Source organism: Diorhabda carinulata, chromosome 2 (genome assembly GCF_026250575.1).
Source record: "Diorhabda carinulata isolate Delta chromosome 2, icDioCari1.1, whole genome shotgun sequence".
NCBI classification, from domain to species: domain Eukaryota; kingdom Metazoa; phylum Arthropoda; class Insecta; order Coleoptera; family Chrysomelidae; genus Diorhabda; species Diorhabda carinulata.
The window spans coordinates 26,181,826-26,196,325 of record NC_079461.1 but is presented as its reverse complement, the minus strand read 5'-3'; the positions used below and the strand labels follow the sequence as shown (position 1 = coordinate 26,196,325).

At 30.5% G+C, this 14,500-nt stretch overlaps 1 protein-coding gene across 4 annotated transcripts in view; it reads right to left on the bottom strand.

Moving 5' to 3' along the window:
- Nucleotides 1-1,322: 1,322 nt before the first annotated feature.
- Nucleotides 1,323-14,500, bottom strand: part of LOC130903859 (probable G-protein coupled receptor B0563.6) — a 233,756-nt gene continuing 220,578 nt past the window's right edge. For all 4 annotated transcript variants that reach the window (XM_057816209.1, XM_057816207.1, XM_057816206.1 and 1 more), the window contains 2 exons: nucleotides 7,886-8,075; nucleotides 1,323-6,347 (listed from right to left, as the gene is read on the bottom strand). In XM_057816209.1, the coding sequence (XP_057672192.1) occupies nucleotides 6,292-6,347; nucleotides 7,886-8,075 (246 nt within the window). In that variant the 3' untranslated portion in view covers nucleotides 1,323-6,291. The remainder of the gene's footprint in view (nucleotides 6,348-7,885; nucleotides 8,076-14,500) is intronic.

Below are 14,500 nucleotides of genomic sequence, written 5' to 3'. Positions count from 1 at the left end.
TTATTGTTATACATTTTTACATATTTTTTATATTGTACTTGACCATAATTTCGGTCACAGAAGATACATAAGAGTTTGAAAGTTTGAAAGAGTTTGTGTATATATATATATATATATATATATATATATATATATATATATATATATATATATATATTTATATATATATACACAATCACAAGAAACAACAACAATTTTTCAATCATAGGGAAAGCAGGAGACCTTTTTTACACTATACCATGCTTTCGAACGACTTTGCATCCATTTTCAAGGCTGTGATAAATACTAAAAGAACCTGGTTCAATAATAATTTTCTAAATTGTTAAAACTCACTTGTGTAATAAGATTATACGACGAAGCTAAGAATTTTCACAGGAACATACATAATTTAAATTTTCTTGTGAACTACATTATCTTCATAGCAAATCTGATTTTTTTTTATTTTGGAGGAATTTCATAAAAACTAATCTTACTGGCTCCTGTCGAATTGTTGGTGCATTATTTTGAATTGTATATATACGACGGGTGATCAAAATTTAATATAAAGGACTAGAAGTTTGATGAAAAATTGTTTTTTTCTTTTTTTTTTAATTATTGAAGATATCAATTAAAGGATAATAGAATTAAAAAGAAAGAATTAAGGAATTATCAATCCAATCCAATTCAAATCACCAATAATTTAAAGAAGATATAATTAAAAAAAAAAAAAAAATTTTCATCAAACCCTCAAAGGGTTTATCCGCCCCTATTCTATCTTTTGTGTTATGCCATTTTCTTCTTCTCTCGTATCTGCCGAAGTCCATTGGAGGGTAATGTTATTACATTTGCTCAGATCATTCAACTTGTCCAGGCATTTTCGATCTTGGATATTATGACGGAATAAAAAAAAGAAAAGATGATGATGTCAGGCTTACGATAATTCTTTTCAAAAATATAGGTATTTATGAAAAATGCTTAGTGTATATCCCATTTGTGTACCATTTTATGGTTTTATGTTTAACATACTTTTTTGATCCAATTCATTTCATAATCTTAGAGGTATATATAGAGATTAGCTCTCGTAATGTTTCTAGTGCCCCTGACTACTGTCTCATATGTGATGTATCACCTTGAAAATCCACAGTAGGAAATTTGGTTCGGCACCAATTCTTCTGTTGACATTTTCTTCATAACATTAGCATGTCCATTTCTTCACTCTGTATGTAGTCATGATTTACGATCGGAACCCGGAGATTTTGTTGATGTTCAAGTGATCTGTTTTCACTGATAATCACGAGTAAAATATTTTATGAAAACGGGAAAGGGAGAAAAAATAAAACTTATTCTGCATTGAATATATTTATATTTTCAACATTCTTCATTTTCTAATTTGTGGAAATTACGACTAGATATGAAATTCTCATTAACAACAGGAGAAATAAAATACATTTATTAAATACAACAATTATGAATAAGTAGTGGACATAATGAAGACATTTTAGTTTCCATAAGTACATCCTATATAACATTCAATAAAATTATAATTACATAAGATCCATTGTATACTAAACGATACCATCGACTTCATTTGTTTTAATACAAAATTATAACTAATGGAGGAATGGATTTGAATACAAACACTTCAACCAACTTTCTTTCAATTTACCAGTATAAATTTCATTGAAATATATCCACTACATTCTAGGAGTGCTTATTAAAATTGATATCGATAAGTATCAAAACCACTTCAGAATGAACAGCGTTGCTTCAAAATACAAATAAAATTTTTTTGACAAGAACATGGAACGAAAAAAGTACGCATTCCCAAAAAATTGACAACTGAACTGGAGTTTAATGGAAAATAAATTACAATTCTCATATCGTTTGATAGAAATTCATTTTTGAATAAACATTTTGCCCAGAAAAATCGTGTGATTTAAAAATACTTTTAATTATGCAATTATTCTATTGAAAAACATCAAATGATTTATTCGCAAATGATTATTTTGTAATTATTTGAAACTAAATTTCTTCGACATATGTTTGAAAGAGCTACAAGTCTGAAGAAATTATTAGAAAAAAATTTTTTGGGTAGGATGGACATTTAACAATTCGTTTTATTATTTTTGTATAGTTACTACTTTATTTTGAAGCTATTATAATAATAGGACCAATACAATCATCAAATATAAGAATGGGAAAGGGAATGGAATTAATGTGACCAAATAGCCAAGATCACAAAATATATAAAACCAAAACGATGGCGAGATAAGTGGCAATCTTCATCGAAGGAAACGCATCGTTAAAGAAGAAGAAAGATTATGCGTGACATATGATTCGATAAATAACCGTTTTAAAATCCTAATTCTTTAGAATGAAGTTACACCTTACCGTTACTATTTTGATACTTCATCATTTCGATTCTAATAATTTCGGTACTCAGTTAAGTTTATTATAATTTATCACGACGTAACGAATGTTGCGCTAGTAAATTGGAAGTGGATAAAATTTTTCACAAGGAAATTTTTTATATTCCTTCACATACATGCATTTAATTATATATTATTTTAGAGGTTTTGTTTATTTTCACGTTTCAGAGTGATGTTGTTTCTTTTCCTTTAGTTTAGTGTTTGTCTTATATTATCTACAATAATATTTATTGCTGGGATGCCGAAATTTAGCTTACATACCAATGAGTTTGCTACTTGATTGAACGTATTTTTTTCCATTCAAATATATGGAGTCATTTGCTTGTGTGTCTTATTTACTATGAGGCAATTCGATTGGAGTTTCTAGACATCATAGAACAAAACAAAATTTTTCTTTTAAATTTTTTAGACTGGAATTACACCTTACCGGTTCTATTTTGATTACATTATCATCTCAATTCTAATAATTCAGTTACTCAGGTAAGCTTAGTATAATTTAACTCGACGCAACGAAAGACTCTGGTAAATTGGAAGTTGATAAAATTGTTCACAAAGTAATTCCTGATAGTAAAATCCATTTTTGATATTCCTTTGCATAAATGCATTTAATTATATATTAGTTTAGGGGTTACGTTGATTTCCACTATTCAGGTTGATGTTTTTCCTTTCGTTTTAGTTTAATGCCCGTCCTGTATTATCTACAATAATTTTTATTGCTAAAATGCCGAGATTTAGCGTTCATACCAATGTGTGTTTGCTTTGATGACTTTTTCCATAGTAGATACTATAACTCAACTCACGTAGTCTTTTAGCTCAGATATCTCTCTATCCCATTTCCATGTGCCTGTTATCAATCTTTATTATTCTTAATAGTTTTTTGGTTATCTCTTTTTTTCTGGTTTTGCACCTTCTCTTTCGCATTTTATTTGTTATTTCAGAGTTTGCTACTTAATTGAACGTTTTTATTTATTCAAATATATGAATTAATTTCCTGGTGTGTCTTATTAGATGTGAGGCAATTCGATCGGAGTTTCTAGACATCATAGAACAAAACAAATTTTTTTTTTTTGAAAATCCATAGCGAATATTTTCACTAATCTATATAAAGTGTTTGAGACGATATAAATAAATATTTTAATGGGAAAGTTTCATGCAACTTTTAAAAGTGATAGGAGCACTATACAATCATATATTTACATACTAATTTCTTATATTAATAAAGTCGTAATAAATGTAGCACCCTATATTCATGGATGGGTAGATTTTTCAGGTAACATTCTTATATGGTATACCTCGTAGTATAAAATGTATATAATGAACAACATGTACAAAGTTTGATATTAGACGCAATTTCACATCTAATTATGTCTATGTGATTGAAGTTTCAGTGATGTGTTTATACATACAATCGTACATACTAGTGCAACATTTTTCCATTAAATCTTGCAAAACGATCTTTGCTGTAAAATATACATGTTCTAATTCACATTTTATCACCGGTGATGGTATGGTGACATATTGGATATCATCTGGTACTTCATATGGAAAAGATGTCAATTCTCTTTGAGTTTTTTTCACGTATTCGCTATTGAGAATACAATGATAATTATATTTTTATCACCATCACCCAAATTATTTTTATATCTAAATGAAAAAGTATTTATTATTTAATAGAAAAATTTTCAAAAATTTAAGTAACTTGACAGACAAATGATTGAAAAATCCATTATTATCGAAAACTCCCGTTCCTTTCTTTTGTCGATCTCCAGGAAGCATATGATTGAATTCAATTAACCGACATCATTCAAATACTTCGGGAACATAGCACACCAGTAAATTGTATAAACGTAATAGATAAGCTCAATAAAAAAACTCAGCCGGGGTTTACCCAAGAAGCTTCAATACTAAAAGAAATTCATCAAGGTGACAGTCTGAGCCCATTCTTGTTGAATTTACTTATGGAAAAATAATTAATAGCGTAAAAGAACTTTCTGGAGGATACCACATGAGGCGAAAATCATTAAGAATATTATGCTACACTGACGACTAAATCTTGATAGCAGATAACGAGGATGACATACAGCGTATGCTATATAAGTTCCAAACAACAGCCGAAAACCTTAATATGCAGATATCTGTAGAAAAAACTGAGTTATAGCCTACAGAGCCTACAAACTAGCTGTGAAAGACATTCATTAACCAGTTTATGCATTGTACATACTTAGGAATCGAGATCACAAGCGCCAAAAGCTTACACCAAGAGGTACGAGCCCAAATAAATAAGTACTGAAAAATCTATGGCTATCTGCGCGACTTCACTCAAAAATATCTGGCTATCTGGGGGACCTCAGTTGGAAAAACAAATATATGTCCACCGATAGTAAAGTCCGCCTATACAAAACAATCGTAAGACCTTTATTTTATAGTACGATTCACGAGATCGAAATGGCGATATTGGAGAGACATCAACAGAATGATGGAAGATCGATGGGCTAAATAGGCAAAGGAAGAAAAACCAACCTCTCGGTCAATCTTTTTCCTTTATTTAAAAAAATATAATTAAGTTAGATACATCAATGTTTGACTAAAGTCTTCAGGATGATTTTAGCATAGAATATTTGGGCCATGCACATAGTATTAACTCTTTTTCGGGCCCATATGAAAAATATGCCACGCTGCGTTTCTTAGGCAGTAAACTAAATATATTACATTTGCAATTCTGCCACTTCTGGTGGAATCAAATTAAACTCTTCACATATATGCCTTTTTTGATATTCGAATTCACATATAAATATAACGAGAATAATTAATGACATATAATTACAGATATTACTAATACAACTACTTCATTTTTAAATGTTACAAGAACAATGTATGTTGGGTTGCATATAAGAGAATCGTAACTTTCTATACCTCGAAATAAATGTTCTACTCTTCTTTAATACGAAAAGAAATGATTTTATAACGTACAACTTTTTTTATTACACGATGATTGTTTTCAACTACCCTACAAAGTAACTAAAATTTGATATTCTTACTCAACTAAAATGTTAAGTAAAAAGTGCAAACGAAGTTATGTTTGTGAACAGGTTTATCTTCATAGAAGAGAAGACCCACCGTTGATTTTTTTAAAAGTGCATGACTTTATTATTTTGGATTTCCTATTGCTAACCAATACAAAAAAGGTACCACATGTGTTTTGTGAAAGCAGTAGAATTGTTCTAAGTAAGAAGCCAACTACAAAATGAAAATTTATAGTGTTTGAAACATAAAAGTTACCAGCCTAATTTATCAAAACACTCTAAAGCCATGCAAAGCCATTGAATTTGTGTACTCAAATTCATGTTATTAAGCTATGAGTAATTGTTTTATTTTATTTTTACCTAAATGATACCTAATAATTCTATATAAATATGTAAATTAACTAATTTGTTTTGAAGAACGCTACAAATATAAAAATAAAAATATATTTTCTCTTATGAGTGAAAGATTATTTTTTTTTCCAAAAAAGGGCTCAAAAGACTGCCGACCCCTGTGCTAGAGGCTAAAATATATTAATAAACTGAGATATTCAAAATTATTCAATATTTTTTTTTGTTTCGAACGTTAACAAAATTTGTTACCAAGTTACTCAAACATGTTATGCTTTGAACTAGTAATTCTAATCAAAATATATCGGAGGATGACAATGAAAATGATGATTCTATTCATCTCTCCAAGAATATGCTTCACATATAATTATTGAATTACATGATATCATTAAATATTTATCAAGATCCAGAGCAGAAGTTCTTGGGACCTGGCTTACACCATTGGAATTCGTTACCATCAGATACGAAAGTTACCTTGTCCAGTAACAGAAGTAAGGTTAACTCATAAGTTGTCAAAATATTGTTATTGTATTCATACCTCGGGCATTTTTGGAGTATTGAATCAAAACTACAATAAAAAAAATTGCGCTTGTTCATTTATTCTTCGAAATTGATGAGTGATGCTTTGATGCATAACGGAAATGAGAAACCCTCAGTGACAATGAATATCGTAGTAAATAATGAAAATAGATTAGAAGCTGTCGGTTCCTTATTGTTTATCTCAAATACTCTTGCTTCCTTTGTCTGCTGGACATCAGGGCCAAAGAACAACCACATGTAGGTGCAGAATATCCTATTCGGAAGTAGGGTACTCCGAACAAAATCAAATCAAATATGAGTAGATGGTGAATCCTATCCTTAAAACATCATTATACTCCCTTTGCACACTAAACTGAGACTTATGGAAAACTTTAAGGAGGTCTTAATAAAAAAAAGGAAAAATTCCGCAATTTGCACACAATATTTCCAAATTTTACGGAAGAAAAATTTGCAGAGGGAAAGTTTGTTATCCTGCAAATCCCTAAAGATAAAACATCGTCAGTTTTAAAGTCTTAGATCTGTCATTAAAAAAGCTTCTTGGAAGTCATTCAAAAACGTTGTCGAAACGTTTTTCGGAAACAAAAACAACAACAAAGCAATTAAAAGTTTACAACTGAATATGTCATGGAAACTTCATTCCCTGCACGACATTCGAACTTTTCCATTGACAATTAATTAGGAAGTATGAATTATGAACGGAAGCGTTTGCATAAAATTTAAAGATTTTTGATAATCGTCAAAATAAGTAGTACATTATGGCTAATCTAATGAAATATAAATAACTTAATTGAAGGAATGAACTCAGAGTACCTGTTAAATATCTAGAGTGCATCATCCACCAGAGAAATATTTAGAGATATAGGGCATGATAATTATGCAAATGCTGGGAGTCCTTAAACTAATGGTAACGTGAAACTTTATATTTTACTTAATTTATAGAAGAATCAGCAAAGTTGTTCGTAATAAATTTGTATAGAGACAGTAGTTTCGGTTTCACGTATTTTAAAACAGTAAACAAAATTCAACTATATGAATAACTAAACGGGATGATTTCGATCACTGAAAACAGTTTTCTGAGAGTATGCAACTACTTTCCAAGGTTCAATAATGAAATTAGTTTGTCTGCTAAAACTACATAAAACCTCCATGGTACAGAGCATCAACACATTCCTCTATTGTCAAAAAGATGTGAATAGCTTTCAGTTTAAATTAAATTTCATGTAAGAATTTTGTTCATCAAGATTTTTTCCACCTTCTTCAAAATAATTTGAATTGAATTGAAAGTTTGATATCGCTGAATAGTATTGGGTGCATTTTTATTAAAAAAATTAACCACTTCATAACCAAGCCATCATCGGTGAGAGAATTTCAACGAAATGTTCTCTAGGATAGGAAAACAAAATTGGACATGTTTCATAATTCTTCCGCTTCAAAATTAATCATTTCATTCCATAATACAGGAATTTACTGCATACAAATCATTACAATACATGTTAAGTACAAAATGAGAATGAATTTTCTCTCAAACTAATGTTAATTGTGAAGGACAAGGTTTGTATCAAGCACCTTTTTGTTGCGTTGTAGTTGTAGTGGCAGTAGGTTGTGGAGTTCTGAGTACTTCCCGTAGTGACGTATTACCACCCAGTTTCAGTGTTCTCAATAAAGTATTCCTAAAATCTTCAGAAAATGAACAGTAGATGTAGAATGTTATTGAATAGTTAGTAATTTCCAGGAGATTTGCTATCGCGCGGAAAACCTAAAAATAAAATTTCAACACTTATTCAGTTAGTAAGTAGTAAATAGTAGAAAATATAGTTGTAAATAAAATAAAAACATTTAGGGAAGCGAGGAGCACGATGTGGCAGGGATTAGAAGTTACCCGCCTTTTTCACCTAAATTTTAAACTCTTTGGTGAACATAATTAAAGTCATATGTTATCTTATAATATTCAATACCTAAAAATGATCCGTGAGTGGCCAAGCGTCAAGCTGCTAGGTTATCCGCATGCGTCTCGATTTCAACCATGTAAGTTAACATTTTTCACGAAATTTTTGATTCCTGATGTCTATGTTTTTATTTTCTCAAAATGTTTAACCTTAAATGCTCATAATATATCTACGTTTAACTTGCAGCAATGTCCTTTGTTTTCATTTCCAGAATGAGGAACTATTAAAGAAAAGAAATGGAGATACAACTACTGAAGAAGTTCATGAATCTCCTGTAGTAGAAAGATCATTCTTAAAGCAAGTCCTTATATAGGTATGTCAGAAAAACCGAAAACAACGAAACTTGTTCATTGGGGTACGTTAAACCTAGATTGGTAGTCTCACAGGAAGCAGAATATAAATTAGCTTCTTATCTACTCAGTTTGTTTTGGTTTACTACCGAAAAGTCCGAACAATAGCTTACTAATGTGCTGTAAAACTCGATCTAAAAAATTGAGTTTTATGGCTAGAAATCCTCAACTAACTCTACGAACACCAGAAGCTACATCTTTGAGTACAGCAACTTTATTCAACATAGCCAAATTTAACGATTTTTTTGAAGAACTGCAAGGCGTATTCCAAAAATATGAATCCATTGCTTCGCGCATGTAGAACGTTGTTGAAACGGATGTCAACACGGTTGAGAAGCCTGAAAAATAATCGCTACCCGTGGTCAAAAACAGGTCGGTGCGATCACATTTGCCGAAAGAGGAAGACTTGAAATTCAGTTCTACCAATGTTCGTAGTTCCTAGAATGAGATATAGGTACGGATCTTTTTTTTCGTGGTTTCGGTTTCGTCATATGCGATTGAAGCAGGTAATTCCACGGGATGGATGTCGGAAGTAGAATTTTTAGAATCTATGGATAAATTCATTCTCTTCATTCTGGATAACCACAGCTTCATGTAAATGTTCACGTCGCGTCGTTGAGAAAACCAAAATAATCAATATGATAATGTTGTCATTTACACTGCACTGCTCTCACAATATAGAACCCTTAGGTGTAGGAATTTATGGTCCTTTTAAAAACCACCTTAATCGAGTACAGATAATCTGGATATATAAGGTTCAAAAAAGTTCAAGCAAAAGTTAACATTACGTTTTCAAATTATCAATCATTGGCGATTTTATCAACATAACATTTTTAATAATTTTTAATCATATGTTCATAGACAAATAGAGATACTAACAATAGACGTAATCAAATGTATAAATCGTTTGATAGTTATTGTCATTTTAAGAATAATATAGAAGTTGCGACAACGTGCCCCCGCTACACTACGGTAATAAATCTTAAATTAAGTTTAAGCATTCTGTACTATAAAGAATTTTAATCTTGTTGAAATATTTGTGATTATAAATCAACCTGACAAATGTTAAATTTGCAGATTTCTAATAAAAGAACAACACGAGTATGACAAGAAGAAATGACATCTCGTTAGTAGAACAAAATTTTCTTGATTCATTACCTGAAAGATTTATATAAAAGATCAATCAAGTTAGTCAAGGCAATAAATAATTTGGAATAAAGTACGTAGTCAATAAAAATATCAATTTTATTATAATTTATTTGCATTTGCTAAATTAATAACGCGCAACATAAGAAAAAACTCAGGGTTTCAATAAAAAACGATATAATATTGATTTTGAGTTTATGAGAATAAAACTCAAAGTTACGTAGTAGCGAGATATATTTTCATCAATTGTTTTAAAAAAACAAATCAGTTTCAGTTATGCGTTAGACTTTGAGGTCATGAAGAACCATGTGCGCTCTATTTATTAAAACACATTTTAAAAGACCGCAGTTGCTAGGAGTACAGAAAGCAAAATTGTTGCAAAATTTTATGAAACGGGAAGCGTGAGGGATGATCCAAAATCTAGAAGAACAGGAATAAGCGACAATACAAAGTTTGCTGTTATTTCAAAACAACAAAATGTTAATTGTTTGTAGGACAAATTTTATAGAAAGGTAAACTACACCCATGCAAAGTTCAGTTATCAAGAGATAATTCGGTTAAACTTTTGTGAAATATTCATAAGGCATTGTAAATCGACACATGCTACTTGGCATCTATATGAATGCGACCCAAAGGATTTATTGTGCTCCCCTTTCTTCTGCGTATTGGAGAACCCAGTGTTTACAGAGAACTGCCAGAATAGCCCTCCAATTCAGCCAGAAGAAGATATCGATTGTGACAGCGACTCCGATATTGAATTTTTTTTATAAAATTGAATGAAAATTCTGACCATGAGTTTTTTATGGTTTTTTTATGCATTGTCATGCTCTTGCTGCAGAATTTTTTAAAATGTATTACTAATTCAATCTGGTACAGTTTTAGACAACTTGTTTATTTTATGCAATAAATGGTGATTTCTTACTCTATAATTAAATTATTTTTAAATGTGTAATCATATATATTTGCTCTTTCAATTTAGGGGTGGTTTTAAGGGATGAAAAGCTTGAGAATATTATAGACATTTTAGACAATGTGGAATAACATTTAAATCCTTTTCATCAAGGGATTGTATTTAAGATTGGAAAGGGGGTTAAAAATTCGATAATTAAAATAGGGAACATGAAATATTATTTAATCTTTACTTAAATCTTTTTACGTCAAAAGAAAGTAATTTTTTGTGATTTTTTCAATTTATTATGAGGTAATTTTGCTAAAAAATATTTTGCAATTTCACCATTTAATATCAAACACGTTTTCTAGCGATAAAATGACTCAATGTCAATTTTTCTATTAAAGAGTTGTTTACACTCCTTAAAAATAATAGTAGAATCTCAAATCTTTTTTACTTTTGAAAGGTAAGGGTAAGATAAGCCTAATTTATGCAAATTGCTTCACAGTAAAAAAATTCGGAGGTGAGACCCTATTTTTCACATTAATTATTGCACTAGAACGCAAATTAAAGAGAAATTCGTGTATTACGTTTATTACGAAACAGATTATGTGGAGATTGACAATTCCTGAGATTTCTCTATAAAAAGCAATTTTTGGTTAACAAGTATGTTCAAAAAAGTTATGTAACCAATCAACCAATCATCAATGACATTAGTTTTGTAGAGAGAGATTTTTAGGTAGGATAAGGGAAATTTTCTTTATGGGTAGAAGGTTTGTTGGAGTTAACCTTGATATAAGATGTTGCTTCTCTACAGGGTGGTAGCGTGGAGTTGTCGTATTCCAGCTAGAAAAGAGGTAAAACGGTCAAAAGAGGACGAAAAGAGAGCTCTGGTTAGGTGAAAACGATTTCCCTAGGTTTGGGGATATATGTTTTTTGTTTTATATATATTTTTTGTTTTCTTCTTCTGTGTTTTTATTTGTTTGTTTCTTGTTTTTCCTTTCTCTGACGTTTTTGTTTATTTTTAATTTAAATAGGGCGCAAGCAGGTACAATCGTCGGCCATTTGGCTAGTATTGTAGCTATCAAATTGTCACTGGTGTTTACTTCAATTGATGTTTTGTATGAAATGTGAATAACTTATCAATAAGATTTCTTCCTGTCAGCGAAATTGACGGGAAATGGTTGTGTTTCAAAAGTGTTTTATCTGTTTTTACCCAATATTTTATCCAATTATATCTATTATGGTAATTTTGAAAGGTAGTTGATTCAAATCACGCGATAATAATTCACAGTTGAAACAGATTTTTGCAGGTATGGCTTCCAAAAAAATTCATTGACTAAGTTTGTATATTTCACAAATCTCTTAATCAAATGACTAACGAATGTGTCGTATTGTCTTCATATGAATCAAATCTGTTCAGTATGCTATCACAAATATGTACCTTTTTAATCGAATATTGATATTCTACGACCATTTACCACCTCATCTTTCTTCAAAATTATCACAGGATTCTTGCCACTGCTCATTTAAATGCTGATAACGCCCATTTCTATAATAGTTATCTCTCTGAGGGTAATATCTAAATGGGCTTCAAAACGTAGCCCTTAATCAGATTCAGTAATTAAATCTAGTGAATTAATTATTTTTTATGTCTGGAAATAAACCTTTTGGTGTTGTCAGATTTCTTATTTTATGATTTGAGCTAGGAAGCACGACCCAATTTCTTTATACGGTCCCCGCATAATATATAAATATTTTTCGATAGAATGAAATGTACTACGTGGTCTACTACTAATTCATAGAAGATAAGGGATTCAATTTCTCGGAGAATAATATTTCTATGAAAAGGGTGAGTATATTTCAAACAAAGTATATTACTCTTCCCAAAAGTTCATGGAAACATGTAAATGATATCTTTGTTTATATACAATGTGTATGTACAATGTGTGTGTGAAAAAACTATTATCAAAGATGAAAATACTTCTATAGAGTACAACATCGTCTATCTGAAAAAATATGATGAAAGTTATTGCGAAATAAACATTTGAATTATCATTTAGTCCCATATGTGAAATTTTGATTTCGAATGGAGCTAGTCAATTTTGGTGGACTACTTTCAGGTTTTCATTGAGGGTCTCGCTCGTGCAATTTACATCATTGATCCCTTCTTCAATTGATTGTGTACCTTCCCAAAATTTCTGCAATTTTTGAGAAAATCTTTCTCTCGTCATTCATCGGATTGCATAACAATACTATGTCTCTTTTATCCCGCCTTCTGTGGTTTTCGTGTCGCATAGAATTTCAATTCTGTCGCTAGCAACTTGAAAATTTGATTCATGTACCACGTGCATTATTCGTCTCAACTGAATGACATAATTTTCTTAGGCTTATTCATTTCCAAGCCGAATAGTGTAGATAAAAGATAAAAGTATACGTCTAAACACTATATCGGTTCGTAACAATGTTTTATAATGTCTAGGATCTAACAATGGCGTCCCATATAATGAGCTTTTTTAGAGAGAAAATTTTAATTTTTTAGTATTTTGGATCTTTTGCCATTTTTGCGAAGACGTTAAAGAATGCTCTTACATAAGTTTAAAACTTTGCTCAAATGATTATTTGTTTGTTGGATCAATCAATAAGACATGAATTTTAATGCCATTTAGACAAATTATAGTTACTATAAAATTAAAAACAACTTATGTATGAATGTTTTTGTTTGCCTAGATACATCATCTTGATTTTATGCTTGAAAATCGGTTTTAAAAAGCAAACCAAAAGAAATTGAAAAATGAATTTCTACCTGTTTTGATGAACAAATTTTCTACCAAAAGAAACTTGAAATCAATCAATTTATGAAGGGAAATATATAAGAAGTATCAGATGTAGGAAATTGGAAAGAAATATTGGTTCCTGTATAAATATCCAATTAAAGCTAGTCACGGGGATAAAATTCTGCCTATGGCAGTTGGCACAATTAATATTAATATTACTCAATTTCTACATCGGGTAACTCGTCATCAGCTTATTTCTCCTTCAAACAAAAGCCAAAAATTCGTGAATTTTTTAAACAATTCCACGTCAACAGAAAGAGAACTGCTTCTTAACGCAGTTGTGGTGCTTTTCTTAGAAATTTTTGTGAAAGTTTTTGAAAATTCGGTTTAAATCGTACTTTTCAATGAAAATTATATATCCAATAATCTTCAGATTACCTTTATTCGACGAATTATTCTCTACTGAAAAATATCGATTGACCTCTAAAGCATTATCGGCAATAATGTTCGCTTTTTTTTTCGCAGTCATCAAATTCGAAAACATGACAGTGTTGAATATTATAACTGTGATTTTGATATCTTCAAAAATTGATCATTTTTAGAAAACCGCAGAAATTATCAACCAGAGATTAACCATTATCATTGAAGTCCCTGGCAATCCGGAAAAATTTAGAATCCTACCTATATCTCCAGTTAAATAGTGGATTGTTTCCTTTTAGTACATGAATCATTTTTAATAAGCAAAACAGAACTCGTCGTTTGTCCACATGTTTTTTTCTCTTCTGCTATCATACGTTTATTTATAAAAGCTCAGTAAAAGGTCGAACGCCAATGTAATTATTATTAAAGGTTACTAATATGTGGTAATCTTATGTGTGAGTGCCGATTTTTCTGCATATAGAGAAAATTGACTGTCCAGCTATCACTGACTTTTTTTTTTTAAAGGCATCTCCTACGCGAATACAAGATTTTACGGAGACTGCATCATCATTCACGATCATAAAACAGCTGAATTCAAATGTGGCCGTATTAGCTAGAGTGAAGACAAGCATTCAATACGGCTAAAAACTGGG